We start from the raw sequence: 16,405 nt of genomic DNA, 5'->3' as shown, positions 1-16,405 counted from the left end.
AGGAGGGTTCACTAAGCTGCTCTCATCATCTTCCCCATCATCACAGAGGAAAGGGGGATGGAGGCCTGCTACAGGGTCACATCCCCCAACCCCCCACACCTTCTTAGCCACTGTGCATGCTGTTCCACCCAGCACACACACACCCTTCCCCGTCCCCACCAGATCACACTGTGGAGGTGCTCCGAAGCCACCCCAGACCCCAGCTCCCCTCCCCCATCAGAGGTATCGCCCCTTCTCCTCGAAGCCCTCCACATCTGGCGTTAGTTGGTCTCTTGTGGACAGACACCCAGGCTCCCTCCTCCTCACAGCACCCTGAGCCCCCAACCTGGGACCAAGCACACAGCAGGTGCTGACGGCAAATTTTCTATAAATACATCCTGTTTTAAACCAGCCTGAGAAGATACTTTGCAGACACTTAGAGTAAACAAGTTAACAAATGAACTGTATACCTTTTTAACATGTCCTTGATCAGCTGAATACTTTCATGTTAGAGTTCCTTTCCCCCATAAAATCGCAGGCTTCAGAAGTAGAAGGCATGTAAGAAATTAAACAGAGCCAGCCACCCAGGAGGCCCTAAATATCCATCTCCCCAAATGGACAGCTCAGGCCAAGGCTTGACCAAGTCCTAGTCTCTGCTTTCACACTGTGTATGAAATTTGGTTGGTTTTTCAAATTACGTTTTTATACTTGTCAGCCTAGCAGGGAACCTGTCAGTTCCAAACTCATCTTTCTAGCGATAATCAAGTTACACCACGCATGAGACGGCCTGTTCCCTGAGTTATCTAATTAGAATCTGCAGATATTAGCAGGGAGAGAGTCAGTGCAGAATATTTCAAAACAACCTACGTCTCTGGGGCTGAGTGGGGCTGGTGCCCCAGGAAGACATCAGCTCCTGGCTCGTTCGGTCGGGAGCATCTGTCTTCCTGCGTTAGATTTCCAGAGAAGCGCCCAGAGAAGAGAGTGGGCTGCAGCTGAGCTTGGCTGTCACCTATGGAAGGGTGGGCTGGAAATGTCAGACAGCTGCGGTCCTGGGAGCAACCGGACCCAAGGGAGCCACAAGAAATGTCCCCTCCAGGACTGCTGTCCTACTTAGGAAAAGGCCCAGAGGCTGTAACACAGGGCCTCACAGCAGAGTGGCAAATGGAAGCTGGCATCCGCCGCGCTGGGTCTGGAGGCTGACAGTCCAGGACTGGTCCAGGAAGCCCCTGTCCCTGCTGCCCTGTCGTCCCAGAGGAGTTGCCTCGTCCCCACGGGCAGGACCGAGCTCCAACCTCAGAGCTTATGTTTCCAGGGGCAGGACAGAGGGAGAAGCAGAAAGGGCCTGCTTCTCTCTCCTGGGACATACTCTAGAGCTTGTGCACGTTGCTTCCCCACCCGTCCTCGAGGGAGAGCTTGGTCACACAAGCAGCCTCGCCGCAGAGGAGGTGGGACCTCTGTAGTCCCGGGCGGCCGCGTGACCAGTGGAAAGTCAGTGTTCGGTGCTCTGGGAAGTGGACAAGGCTACTGGGAGCCACCCGGACCCCTCGGCCCCGCCCCTTCTAGTGCGCCCTCCCCCCTCCTCACCACTCTCAACCCTAAAGTCATGCTGTATGAAAGACTGTCCATCAAATTGCACTAAGCAATTCATAATTCAGGAACCAGCTAAAAATCATGAGATTCTGTCTGGGTGCTTTTCATGAGTTTTGCTGGCAAATCGCTGGCGGGGCCCCCTTACTGACGGAGGCTCTCGCCCCTGCCCCCATCCCGAGCCCCCTGGACACCTGCAGCCAGACGCGTCTTGTCCAATGGAAGGCAGCTGTGTCACTCCCTGCTCGTGGGTCCCCTGCTCTTTAGAAAAAAACCCAAAGCCCTCCCTGTGGGACTGAGCTTGGACTGATGAGGGAAATAAGCACAGCCACGGCCCAGCCCAGGCCCGAGGCTCACAGAAGAGGAGGAGACGGTCTCGGGGGCTGAGAGCTCTGACATCGGAGCCGCCGGCTTCCAGGCCCTGAGCTGGGGAGCGTGAGTTTGGGGCCACCGAACACGGTGCACCAGTGGGGGTGGGCCTGGAAGCAAGGGGGGCCGGCCCAGCCCCTGCCTCCCAGCCTCGCTCCCCATTTCTGTCCTGCGTGTGCCTGACACCCCGGCTTCCTGCCGCCCGGATGCCTGCTCTCCGTTTCCTGTGCTCAAACCCAGGCCTCGGGGCCCCTCCCAGATGGGGAAAGGGGAAAAGGCCCGACTCCTGCATGACAGTCAGAAAAGCCAGCTGCACAGGAAAGTGACCCCAAGCCTCTCCGGGGGGCCACGCCCACCCCCCCTTCTCCGACTCCCCACACAGGCTGCTTCACGGGGCTTTGTTATCCTATAATGAACCTCTTGGTCATAATGAACACAGGGCACAGGACCAAAAGTTCCCCCCAGTCCTTCTGGAAACGTTCGGTGCTGTTCGTGCAGGAAGGCAATGCACAGTGTCTGCGTTTCTGCCCTGAGTGCGGCTCCCAGCCTTTTCCCCTCAGCACCGCATGTATGGCTGCTGGGAGTTGCCGGGATAATTCTTTAAAGTCATTATTGCATTTAGTTGTTCTGACGAACTCCAAGCACCACGTCACTCCCTGCTCCTCAGACTGCAGCATACGCAGCCCCCATTCTGGGCAGGAGGGTGCAGAACAGAGCGTCTGTGTTGCAGCTTTCTGGAGCATCGAGTTCAAGATGAGGAAGAACCCAGTACTTGACAAGAACTGTCCCCTCCCCACCAGCACGGAAGAAAAGACAGAGAGGAGCGGGGGAGGGGAGCGCCGCAGGAAAGACTGTCCAGCCTCTGCAGTGACACCTAGGCGGGGGCCGAGGGGCAGACCTGCCTCAGGCAGCTCCAGTTCGTCCTCGAAGCTCACCATGGAGATGCTGGATACCCTCCTGACTTGAATCTCGGGCAGAGAACAACCCCTCGTCCACTGGCATCCGTGCACACAGCGCGCACGTCCGGCCCTGCTCCCGCTCGCAGGAGGGAGTGTGTGTCCAGCCCCGGCCCACCTCCCGCACCTGTCGCCAGGCTCCTGGCTCCGCGTCCTCTTGCTCTGCATTTAAATGCGGTCCGTCCTTCCTCCGCCGTCCAAAAGGGGTCACACTGGGCTCACTTTGCTGTGACGCTTCTTGCCCGGCAGCCTGAAACGTAGATGCTTTCTGATAAAGTTTGAGAATCTCCCAGCCACCCGCTGCCGGTTCTGGCTGCCAGAGGGCGAGGCGGGGGTCCCAGCGTCAGGGTGCCCAGGAGGGTCCCGCCCTGGGGGCGTGCGGCTTTCTCTGAGGCTCCAGTGTGGCAGCTGGTGCTGTGAGAGGAGGGGAGGCCCCGGGCCCCGCCGCAGGGCTGGGCTGGAGGTGGTGGTCCTCGCATCTAGGCTGGCTGGGGGACCGGCGGGCTCTCTGGCCTCTGCCCTGACTCCTGGCACTCCTCAGGCCGCCCACTTTGTCCCCGTACAGCTGCGTGGGGACGCAAGGCTCCTCTGCCCATGAACTCACGCTGGGGCCCAAGTCTGCAGCTGTCGTGTCCATCTCATCCTCAGAGAGGAGATATCCTGGCTCAGGTCCCAGGCTCGATCCCCTCCTGGTGGCCGTGCTGCAGGGCAGAGACCAGCTGCCCATGTGCCCCGGGCCTCCGTGTGTCCTGCGGCCTGTAAATGGTCCAACAGGTCTCCTCCGGTCAGTCACCTCAGATAACTTTATGATGTTGGGTGATTTCAAACCTTCATGCTGTGCACTTCATGGAAAAGTGCCTGGAGGCTGGAGGAGCTCTGCTGAGTTTCCTTAACGACCCTGATGGCCATCTGGGCCAATGTCACCTTGGCGAAGCTACCTCGGCCAGTGGTCCTGAGGAGCCTGGGACAGTCCACACGAGCCTCCTTGTCAGCAGGGAGGCCTCAGTGAGGCCCTGCACCATGGTGACCTGCTAACTACACTAAGTGACAATATTAACTAACAACGCTAACTATACTTACTGTGCTAATAATAATACTACCTACACTAACTATACCAACAATTCTAACTGTACTAAAAATACAAAAAAAAATTCAGATAAAATGAGAAAAAGAACAAAGAAACTAAAGAAAAATAAAAGAGTAGAGAAAAAAGAAAAAATAAACAAAACAGCGGTAAAAAGCAAAAAACAAGCCAACTGTGGGTCCAATGCCATCAGGTCACCAAAGGCAGCTTCCTGGGCTATAAAGACCCAAAACCTGGGCCCAGCAGGGACTTCTATAGGTTTTCTGTGAATACATCACAGTGGCACCTATGAGGTCAGAGCAAGAAACGGACCAGTCACAGCTGGGGATAAACCACAGTGGTTTTCTCACTGATCAGTCTCAAGACCCCTTTACTCTTAAACAAACAAACAAACAACCAAAAAAAAAAACCAAAACCAAAACAAACAAAAAAAGGACCCAAAGAGCTTTCTGTTTATGTGGGTTATTCAAGATTGAAATTTACTTTATTCGAAATGAAAACTGTAGGATAATCCAGTGGCCTTTTCATTTCTAGCTTGAAAATCTGTAATAATTTTTGGCTTCTAAAGACCTCATAACATAGACACTTGAAATATTAAATTCTGTTTCCTTAAACTCTGGTCTCAGAATAATACTACAACTCAACTGACATCACGACACTACAGGAAAATATTCTGTTGCATAAGACATGGTAAGGTAAGTATTTTTATTATTTTTGTTATTATGTCGAATACATAGCATTTGAAAACCTGGGATGTTGAGGGGTGATTCCAGAACTTCCCTTGTGGAGCTCACAATCCAACTAACCCACACAGAGGAAACAATGAGAATAGAATTTAAATGGGAATTCATTTACTATCAATTCTAAGAACTATCGGCTCCAGGAAGTAATGCATATGAAGAAACTGCATGGAAGAGGAGTAGAGATCTGGCCTGGGTGTGAAGGTACATTGTTAGCATCTATAGAGCTGAGAGGAAAACAGCTTTCATCTGATTTTCTCCAGTAAGATCAGGAGATTTCTCATCAGAAACCTTGGAGGCCAGACGGCGTGGGCTTGATGTATTCAAAGTGCTGAAGGAAAAAAAGCTGTCAACCAAGAATCCTATATCTGGCAAAACTGTCCTTCAAAAATGAGGGAGGAATTAAGACCTTCCCAGATAAACCAAAGCTGAGAGACTTCTTTAGCGCCAGACCTGCCTGCAACGAGGCGCGTCCTTCAGGTTGAAATGAAGGATGCTGGACAGTAACTCAAAGCCTTGTGAAAAAATAAATACACAGATGATTAAAAAGCTGGTACTACTGTAACATCAGTTTGTAGCTCCACTTTTTATTTTCTACCTGATTTAAGAGATTAATGTAATTAAAAACCCAATTATAAGTCTGTTTTTGGACACAAAATGCGTGACGATGTAATTCTGTGACATCAGTAACTGAAAGGGGGTGGGGTCAGAGCTGTATAGGAGCAGAATTTTTGTATGTTATTGAAGTTAAGCTGGTATAACTTGGCATTAGAGTGTTATAACTTTTGGATGTTAAATGTAACCCCATGGTAACCAGAAAGAAAAGAGCCATAGAATATACACAAAAGGAAATGAGAAGGACATTAAAATCGTTCACTACAAAAAATCCGTTAAGAGCAAAAGAAGATGGCCATGTAGGAAATGAGGGACAAAAAAGCCATAAAGTGTATAGAAAACAAACAGCAAAATAAAAGAAATAAGTCTTTCCTTATTAGTAATTACTTTAAATGTAAATGGATTATATTCTCCAAACAAAAGACTGATTGGCAGACAGGATAAAAACGTAGGATCCTACACCGTGATCAAGTGGGGTTTATCCCAGAAAAGCAAGGATTCTTCAATATATACAAATCAATTAATGTGATACACCATATTAACAAACTGAAGTATGAAAACCATATGATAATCTCAATAGATGCAGAAAAGGCTTCTGACAAAATTCAATAGCCATTTATGATAAAAACTCTCCAGAAAGTAGGCATAGAGGGAACTTACCTCAACATAATAAAGGCCATATATGGCAAACCCACAGCCAACATCGTTCTCAATGGTGAAAAACTGAAACCATTTCCACTAAGATCAGGAACAAGACAAGGTTGCCCACTCTCACCGCTTTTATTCAACATAGTTTTGGAAGTTTTAGCCATAGCAATCAGAGACGAAAAAGAAATAAAAGGAACCCAATTTGGAAAAGAAGAAGTAAAACTGTCACTGTTTGCAGATGACATGATATTATACATAGAGAATCCTAAAGATGCTACCAGAAAACTACTAGAGCTAATCAATGAATTTGGGAAAGCAGCAGGATACAAAATTAATGCACAGAAATCTCTTGCATTCCTATACACTAATGATGAAAAATCTGAAAGAGAAATTAAGGAAACACTCCCATTTACCACTGCAACAAAACGAATAAAATACCTAGTAATAAACCTACCTAATGAGACAAAAGACCTGTATGCAGAAAACTATAAGACATTGATGAAAGAAATTAAAGATGATACCAAGAGATGGAGAGATATACCATGTTCTTGGATTGGAAGAATCAACATTGTGAAAACAACTCTACTACCCAAAGCGATCTACAGATTCAATGCAATCCCTATCAAACTACCAATGTCATTTTTCACAGAACTAGAACAAAAAATTTCACAACTTGTATGGAAACACAAAAGACCCTGAAGAGCCAAAGCAGTCTTGAGGGAGAAAAACGGAGCTGGAGGAATCAGATGCCCTGACTTCAGATTATACTGCAAAGCTACAGTAATCAAGACAGTATGGTACTGGCTCAAAAACAGATATACAGATCAATGGAACAGGATAGAAAGCCCAGAGATAAACCCACTCACCTATGGTCAACTAATCTATGACAAAGGGGGCAAGGATATACAATGGAGGAAAGACAGCCTCTTCAATAAGTGGTGCTGGGAAAACTGGACAGCTACATGTAAAAGAATGAAATTAGAACACTCCCTAACACCATATACAAAAATGAACTCAAAATGGATTAAAGACCTAAATGTAAGGCCAGACACTATAAAACTCTTAGAGGAAAGCATAGGCAGAACACTCTAGGACATAAATCACAGCAAGATCCTTTTTGACCCACCTCCTAGAGAAACGGAAGTAAAAACAAAAATAAACAAATGGGACCTAATGAAACTTAAAAGCTTCTGCACAGCAAAGGAAACCATAAACAGGATAAAAAGACAACCCTCAGAATGGGAGAAAATATTTGCAAATGAAGCAATTGACAAAGGATTAATCTCAAAAATATACAAGCAGCTCATGCAGCTCAATATAAGAAAAATAAACAACCAAATCCAAAAATGGGTGGAAGACCTAAATAGATATTTCTCCAAAGAAGATATACAGATTGCCAACAACCACATGAAAGGAGGCTCAACACCACTAATCATTAGAGAAATGCAAATCAAAACTACAATGAGGGCTTCCCTGGTGGCGCAGTGGTTGGGAGTCTACCTGCCGATGCACGGGACACGGGTTCGTGCCCTGGTCCGGGAAGATCCCACATGCCGTGGAGCGGCTGGGCCCGTGAGCCATGGCCACTGAGCCTGTGCATCCGGAGCCTGTGCTCCGCAATGGGAGAGGCCACAACAGTGAGAGGCCTGCGTACCGCAAAAAAAAAAAAAAAAACTACAATGAGGTATCATCTCACACCAGTCAGAATGGCCATCATCCAAAAATCTACAAACAATAAATGCTGGAGAGGGTGTGGAGAAAAGGGAACCCTCTTGCACTGTTGGTGGGAATGTAAATTGATACAGCTACTATGGAGAACAGTATAGAGATTCCTTAAAAAACCAAAAATAGAGCTACCATATGACCCAGAAATCCCACTACTGGGCATGTACCCTGAAAAAACCGTAATTCAAAAAAGAGTCATGTACCACAATGTTCATTGCAGCACTATTTACAAAAGCCAGGACATGGAAGCAACCTAAGTGTCCATCGACAGATGAACAGATAAAGAAGATGTGGCACATATATACAATGGAATATTACTCAGCCATAAAAAGAAATGAAATTCAGTTATTTGTAGTGAGGTGGATGGACATAGAGTCTGTCATACAGAGTGAAGTAAGTCAGAAAGAGAAAAACAAATACCGTATGCTAACACATATATATGGAATCTAAAAAAAAAAAGAAAAAGGTTCTGAAGAACCTAGGGGCAGCACAGGAATAAAGACGCAGACGTAGAGAATGGACTTGAGGACACGGGGACGGGGAAGGGTAAGCTGGAACGAAGTGAGAGAGTGGCATGGACATATATACACTACCAAATGTAGTGTATATATTTTTTCACCCCTAATGACGGATCATCAAGATACATGAAGCGAAAATGGGCATAACTGAGGGAGAAATAGTCGGTTCTACATAAGAGTTGGAGCCTTCAATACCCCACTCTCAGGGATGGATGGAACAACCACACAGAGGATAAGTGAGGAAGCAGAGGACTTGAACAACATAATGAACCAACCAGATCTAAGACACACGTGACCCTACCCACCAACACAGCACACAAGTACACATGGGGCCTTCTCCAGGACAGACCACGTGTTAGAGTACAAATTTATGTCTTAGTAGATTTTCAAAGATAGATATCATACAAGGTATCTTCTCCAACCACAGTGGGATGAAGTTAGAAATCAGTAACAGAGGAAAAGTGGGAAATTCACAAATTTGTGGAAATTACACAACACACTCAAAAGAACCTTGTACCAAAGAATATATCACAAGGGAAATGAGAAAATACTTAGAGATAAGGGCAAATGAAACAGGACATACCAAACTTAGCAGTGCTAAGAGGGTAATTTATAGTTATAAATGTTTACACTAAAAAACAAGATCACAAATCAATAACCTAACTTTATACAACTTGGGGAACTAAAAAAAAAAGAACAAATTAAACCCAAAGCTAGCAGAAGGAAGCTGACAATAAAGATTAGAGCAGAGATAAAATAGAGAATAGGAAAGCAATAGAGAAAATCAACAAAACTCAAAGTTGGTGCTTTGGAAAGATTAGCAAAGTTGGCAGACTGTTAACTAGACTGACTAAGAAAAAAAGGGAGACAAATTATTAAAATAGAAGTGAACGCGGAGGCATTACCACTAACTGTGGAGAAATAAAAAGGATTATGAACAATTGTACTCTAATGAATTGGATAACCTGGATAAAACGACAAATTCCTAGAAATACAAAACCTGCCTAGACCGAGTCACAAAGAAATAGAAAATCTGAATAGACTCACAAGTAGTAAGGTGACTAGATCAGTAATCAAAAACTCTGGACAAAAAAAAGCTGTGGACCTGATTGATGGCTTCACTGGTGAATTCTACCAAATAGTTTAAGAAGAACTTACTCCAAGCCTTCTCAAACTCATCTAAAAAAATTCAGGAGAGAGAACATTTCCAACTCACTCTATGAGGCTGGCATTGCCGTGATACCCCCCAAACATCTCTGGCCCATCTCCTAGACGGTCACCGGAGGATTTTTCTAAAACATCCAGCCAGAGGGAATTCCCGGGCGGTCCAGTGGTTAGGACTCCACACTCACGAGGCTCGGGTTCAATCTCTGATTGGGGAACTAATATCCCACAAGCTGTGTGGGGTGGTCCAAAAATAAATAAAAATTAAAATAAAAACAAAATAAAATATCCAGCCAGATGGGTTCTTCGCCCAGTGACCTGAATCTGGTTCCTGTAAGATCTTTCTATTTCCTGTTGTAAAGAGAGGCGCAATGGTACCTCCAGAATCAGGCTGAACACATATGCACCCCACCCAAGAGCCTCAGCCCCCCAGGGATGGGCCCCACAGCAGATAGACACAGCTGAAGGGAGTATTAGTGAACTGAAAGGCCATCCTGAGGAAACGGCTCAGGATGCAGCACAGAGCCAAGGAGATGCAAAGTAAGAAACTGGCCCTGAGAGACAAGAAATCTCGGGGTGGGGGGAGGGAAGTGAGGATGGAAGACAGCCACGTGGATGTTCCCCAAGCTGGGAACGGCTTGCCTCCAATCCTCCCTCTGGATTCCAAGGAGGTGAGTCTCCAGAGACTGGTGGAGGGAGGAGAAAGGAGAGAAGAAGGTAGAAGTGAACTGAATGGTACTTCCTGTCACACACTGTTCCACCAACAGCCTCTTCTGACAGGCCCACTGGCTGTGGGTGAGATCTTTGCTCCCATTTCATTCACTGTATCTCACTGGTCTTCATGCCCTTAGGGGTTAGCATACAGAAGGTGTTTATTGTTTTTTTTAATATACTTATTTATTTTATTGACTTATTTTATTTTTGGCTGTGTTGGGTCTTCGTTGCTGAGTGCGGGCTTTCTCTAGTTGTGGCGAGCGGGGGCTACTCTTCGTTGCGGTGCGTGGCCTTCTCATTGTGGTAGTTCTCCTTGCTGCGGAGCACAGGCTCTAGGCGCATGGGCTTCAGTAGTTGTGGCACGTGGGCTCAGTATTTGTGGCTCGCGGGCTCTAGAGCGCAGGCTCAGTAGTTGTGGCACATGGGCCTAGTTGCTCCACGGCATGTGGGATCTTCCCAGACCAGGGCTCGAACCCGTGTCCCCTGCGTTGGCAGGAGGACTCCCAACCACTGCGCCACCAGGGAAGCCCCCAGTATATGTTTAATAAAGACTGCTGAATGACTGAAATTTGAGGCCTGGAGAGTTCAGCGTCTGATCCCTGGTGACACGAGGGAAAGATGAGGAGAAAGGATTTGGATTCAGAGTTGTCTAAATCCAGTGCCTCTGCTCCTTCCATTCCATGGTGCTAAGCAAGATTTTGCTCACGTCCTAGGCCACCTGCTCAGCCTCTCGTCCAGGCTCTCTGGACACCCTGCCGGACAAGGCCCCCAGCCCTTCTCTCTGATTTGGAACCAGCTCCCAGTCCATCCTGGAGGTAAGCGGTCAGCTCTGTTCACCCAGCACAGCAAACATTGCCAGCTGCGTTCAATCACGGTAAGGACGGGCCTGGAAATCTGCATTTTCAACAAGGACACCAGGAATTCTGACTTGGAAAGGTTTGGTGTTCCACGTCCTGGCTCCCAGGGAAGCTGGTTAGTATTTCTCAGCCTCCATTTCCCAGAGCTGAAAAAATGCGGCTAATAATTCGCATGCAGGGGTGGGGCTGGCACAGATGAGGTGAGGCCCCGACCCATGGTGAACACTCGTTAAATGATACTTAATTCCCACCGGTGAATATGAGTTCATTTCAAGGGGCTGATGAGAGCCAGGGAGAGGAAAAATAACTCTTTACCGTGCAGAAAGTCCTTGCATCTTAAATACAGTATCAGCACTCCTTCTGGGGCCTCCACGCAGCTCATCATTCTTTTCAAACTCCAAACTCTGCAAACCTCTCCTCTTTCCCACTAAATAAATCATTAAAAGATTCAAAGTCTGGGCCTCGTAAGCTTCCCCTGGAATGGAGTGAAAAGCAGACACATGCTCCCCGGGCACAAGGAGCAAAGTCCTACGTTTGCAAAATGGTCAAAAATGAGTCATTTCATTTGTGGAAAATGAATCCATCTGATCTTGCAAATGTTTCGCCTCGGGGAAGAGAAGTGCATGCGAATTCTCAAACAGCCTTCTCCTGGACAAGCAGTTTCCTACTGCTCCGGGAGGCTGAGACAGCCAAGCAGAAAGATAATGCCTCAGATCACTGGAGTCTAAAGAGAAATAACCTCCCCACGAAGGGGCCCTGGGGAGGGTGTGAGCAACAGGGGGTCTCCCAGGGTTCAGTTCCTTAACATTCAGCAAAGAATCCGCTCAGGGCGTCCGTCCATCAATACCTCACTTTGCCAGCCTAACGAAACCCAGACGTCAAGGGTGGCTCCTTGGGCTTCCCTGGTGGTGCAGTGGTTGAGAGTGCGCCTGCCGATGCAGGGGACACGGGTTCGTGCCCTGGTCCGGGAGGATCCTGCGTGCCGCGGAGTGGCTGGGCTCGTGAGCCATGGTCGCTGAGCCTGCGCGTCCGGAGCCTGTGCTCCGCAGCGGGAGAGGCCACAGCGGCGAGAGGCCCACGTACCGCAAAAACAACAAAAAAAACCCCAAAAGGTGGCCCCTTCTGCCCACTATTTTTAGTGAGGGTTTGTTGTGGACGTAGGGATGTGAAGGATTCTCCACTGACCAAGGTGAATGGTCCACTTTTCTCTTTTCCTCCAAGTTCACGGCCTGAAAACATTTATGGGTCCTGAATCCAATAAAACAAACATTAGCTTGTCCATGTTTTATGTGCAAGATATCAGGCTGGGGCTCCAGGGATACCTAGCGATACCAGGTAAATTCATTCCACTAAGGCCCTTGCGGCCTGCCGTGTGCCTGGAAGGTGCTGGCCTACCTGGAAACGACCCAGGGCCACATCTGGGGCCCATTACTCTGCCTGGGGAAGTAAGACAGGGGCTCACATCACTAGGACGCAAAAGCAGCATGAACTTGGATATCAAAAGCAGGCACAGCAGCTACAGAAGGCAAGGATGAAACCGAGCAGGACCCTGCGGGGCTCCTCCTGGGCAAGGAGCCTCTCTGTGCAGCCTGTACGACCTTCCCTGAGTTCCAAAGGGCAGTTCAAACAGTTGCCAATCAGGGCACGGAGGGGATGCAGAGACGCCAAGAAACAACAGTGCAGCCTTGGGGCGGGGTCCTGGTTCCCCTCAAGAGATACACACAACAACATATTTGAGCTCTTTACAGAACTAAAACTCCTACAGATGGAAGACGTCAGCATTCTTCATTCCAGAGAAGACCACCTGAGGTCAGATTAAAGGAACCAGAGAAGCTCATCAAGAGACCACGGAGACCAGATTAAAGGACTACAGGTCCCGCACACACTGTAATCCTTATCAGCAACCCCACCCTTGAACCATTGCTATAAACCTCCTCACCAAATCCTCCTGGGAGGAGACGACACAGTTTTCAAGGGCAGGAGTCTGCTGTGTCCCCCTTTGCCTGGCAAAGCAATAAAGCTCTTCTTTTCAACTTCACCCCAAACTGTCTCTGAGATTCGATTCGGCACCGGTGCACAGAGGCCAGGTTTTCAGCATCAAGGGGTGGAGGGGAGGACAGCACTTCATCCATGCCCCCCTCAATCCCCCCGAGCTGCTGCCTCCTTCAAAGTTTCAGGCAGGCAGCAGCTTGGGGGAATTCCGAGAAAGGCACAGGTTTGCCCCGTGGAGGGGGCAGAGGAAATGGCCCGAGTCACACGGACAAGCCGGAAGGCAGGCAGGGAGTCACTGGACGCATTCAGAAGGCGAGGAGCACCGCCGGGTGGGAGCAAGCAGGAAGTCGAGGGGGACTTAGCGGAAAACCAGACTGCACAGGTGGGAGGTGCCGGCCGAGGGGCAACGGGGATCGTGGAGGAGAAGCAGAGGGTCCCTGCTTCAGAGCACTCCCTCTTGCGGCCCTGAGGGCCGAGGGGCTACGGAGAGGCCACCCGGCGGGGTCTGGGCTCACTGACAGAAGAGACCCCACGACACTCTTCCCTGGAAACCCAATTTTGCAGCTGTGCTGGGAGGCAGCGACCTGAGCATGGGGAGAGGACTGGGACCCATCAGAGGTCATATCTGAGCAGCCTGGCAGCTCCTGGTCCTGAGCAAAGGGAGGGCTGTGTGTGTGTGCGTGCGTGCGTGCGTGTGTGCTGTGCCCACACCGGCGAGCAAAGGGTGTGACATGTGGCCAAGGCCTGATGCCGGCGTCCACAGCCCCGGAGCTGAAACGCAGGATGGAGACGCAGTCCAGACCTGAACACGGCACCTTCAAGTCCTAACGGTTTCCACCCACGACCCAGGAGTGCACACAGCCAAGCGGGCTGGAGCCATCGGGGTGGGGTCCTCAGCCCTAGAAGAGCTGAAACGCAGCCTTCTCTGCTCACGCCCCCATCAGTTTTCTTCCTTGCCTGGCGCCTGAGTGCCCGGCGTCCTGCTGAGAACCGTCTGGCTGGAGCTGGGAGCGTATGTTCACGCTGCACTCCGCCACCCGCGTCCCGAGGCCGTTCCTGTTCCCGCCAGGCAGCCAAGAGATGCAGCTCCGGGTCCCTGCACACGTCCTCCCCCCTCCCCCGAGGGGAGAACCCTCCTCCCTGGGCCCGGCCCCAGCGTCAGTGCCTTCAGAGAACCACCTTCCCGACACCCCACCACCACCACCACGAGATGCTGAGGCTGGAGGTGGGGGACTGGCTGGGCGCCCAAGCTCTTCAGGGCCATTCGCTGGCCACCTCGAGGTTCGCTCATCCTACACACACCTCCCACCGCTGCTCATGGGGAGCCCGGCTGGACCCACAGGTCTCAGGGGACCTTAGTGCAGGGCCCCATCTCAGCCGCAGCACCTTCTGGGTGAGTGTGTCAGCCAGAGAGGGGGGTTCTCAGATGCCAACGGGGCAGGGGACGGGACCTCACCCCCCCATCCGCGAGCCAATCCCCTTCCAGTGTCATTGCACACCCCCAGTGCCGGGACGCTCACTGCTCAGCAACCCACCCTCAGCTCGGACGGCTCTCGATTTTTAATAAGAGGTCATACACGGGTACGGTTCACAGCCCAACAACAGCACAGGGACTCAGGGGAGGCTCGCGGCCACCCTGTCCCTGCCTGCCCTGCCCCCCACCTCCTGAGAGAACATTCTGTGGCTGCCTGTGTCTCCTGCCCTTGCCCCAGGATGTAACGTGAGGCCCACGCTCTCCTGCACCTGGCTCTGTTCACGGACAGCAGCCCTGGGCCTCTTCCCCGCCGGCAGCCGACAGCACACTCCTCTCTCCCAGCTGCATCACTGGGATGTCCCTGAATGCCCGGCCGGGCCTCCTCCTGCATCTCCTGGACACCCTCTGTCCCTCAGAGCGTCTCGCCCCGCCCCTTCAGGCCCTCATCCTTGTGACACTCTGTTGGGTCCCCTTGAGTGTGTGTGCCTCTGCTGCCGGCTGGGACCCTGCATGGCTTGGGGCCACCAGCCCCAGGCCCTCTACTCGCCCCGCCCGTGTCTCCTGGGCTACGCCACAGCCGAGTGCGTCAGGTGCTGACTCCAGGGAGCCTCCCCGGGGTGCAGCCACCTTCACCTCTGCCTCTGGCTCCGCAGGCTGCCCAGAAGACCCCACCCTGCCTGACACTCCCAGCGCCAGACCCGGATGAGGGTCTCCTCTCCCCAGGGGGTCACGGGAATGTACCTACCATCCGGTCTGCAGCCAGTGGGCCCCGGGGCCCCTGTGGCTCTCTAATTGCCTCCTTGTCTCTCCTTCCTGCCCCCACTCTCTCTACCACCCATTGTCTCCCATCCCCCATGGCTTTCTCGGCCCCAGCTCAAGCCTTGAGACCTGCTGCACCAGCCCCTGGGCTGAGGCACTAACACCCTCCGCGTGGTCCACTCAGAGCCCCCAGCTTGGTAGGGGTGGGGAGGCAGAGGGGTCTCCACCGCAGGCCCCGAGAAAGTACCATCAGTCTGCTCCACGCACCCTGGAGAGACACTGCAGTCCAGGCTGAGAGCCCGCGCCTCCACCAAAGTGCCCAGAGACTTGCCCCACCTGCCCAGCCTGGCCTCAGGGGCTGTCTGAGCTGAGACGATTCTGGCCCTACGTGGGTCACAGCCCAGGCAAACCCGGTCACCATCAGCCCCGATGGGAAGGAACCACCACCAGGCGGGGTGACTCCGTGAAGGTCACTCAAGGACCAGGAAAGCCGATGCAGTAAACTGGCGCTCTAGCTCCAGGACCCCAAGCCAGCACAGCACGGCCAAGGTGCCCAGGTGGCGGGCAGGGCTCTGACCTGGCCAGACCCCGTCAGAGAGAAAGCGAAGCACATGGTTTCACCAACGCCGCCCACTCCCAGGACAGAGGCACAGACAGAGGCTGACGACACACGTACCTGACGCTGCGGGAGCTTTCTCCTTCCGACCTGCAACGAGAGAGAACACACGCTTAGAATGCAGACCCTCCGCTGCCGGGGACCCAGGCGAGGATGTTAGACGTGGGGCCCCTGAGCCCCGCTGCCCAGGATCCCTTCTCCAGCCTCAGCAAGCTGCCCCCACCCAGCCCCAGGGCCACCTCTAGGAGCTTCAGGGCTCCTCTCCCACCCCCCTCATGCCCATCACTTCGAAGGTAATTGTTTTTACAGGAGTTCGGAAGCAACCCCAGAGTTGCAGGAGGAGCTACGGTTCCAGAACTCTGTGTCCAGGCTCTGCAAGGCAGCACCCAGACCAGTGAATGAACGAGTGCGCGTGGGCGCTGCGCTGGCCTTGCTGCTGCCCCTGCTTGGTATTTGCAGCGTGTCGCCCCACTCCCAGCTCTATTTTCAAGTGCCCAGAAATCAATTCCACTGCTTTACAAAGGAGACAAGGCTCAATGTCAAGAAACCACACAATAAGATCGTATCACGCGCACCTGAACTTTCACATAGACCGAGAAACACGTGGA

General features: G+C 51.2%; 1 protein-coding gene across 4 annotated transcripts in view; it reads right to left on the bottom strand.

Annotated features, from left to right (window-relative positions):
- The window catches only part of IQSEC1 (IQ motif and Sec7 domain ArfGEF 1), a 331,046-nt gene that overhangs the window by 220,541 nt on the left and 94,100 nt on the right, over positions 1-16,405 (bottom strand). For all 4 annotated transcript variants that reach the window (XM_079934545.1, XM_079934546.1, XM_079934549.1 and 1 more), the window contains exon 2: positions 15,858-15,887. In XM_079934545.1, the coding sequence (XP_079790671.1) occupies positions 15,858-15,887 (30 nt within the window). The remainder of the gene's footprint in view (positions 1-15,857; positions 15,888-16,405) is intronic.

This window comes from Stenella coeruleoalba (assembly GCF_951394435.1).
Source record: "Stenella coeruleoalba genome assembly, chromosome: 10".
Lineage (NCBI taxonomy): Eukaryota > Metazoa > Chordata > Mammalia > Artiodactyla > Delphinidae > Stenella > Stenella coeruleoalba.
Note: the sequence above shows the minus strand (reverse complement) of the source record. Positions and strands in the feature narration are given on the sequence as shown.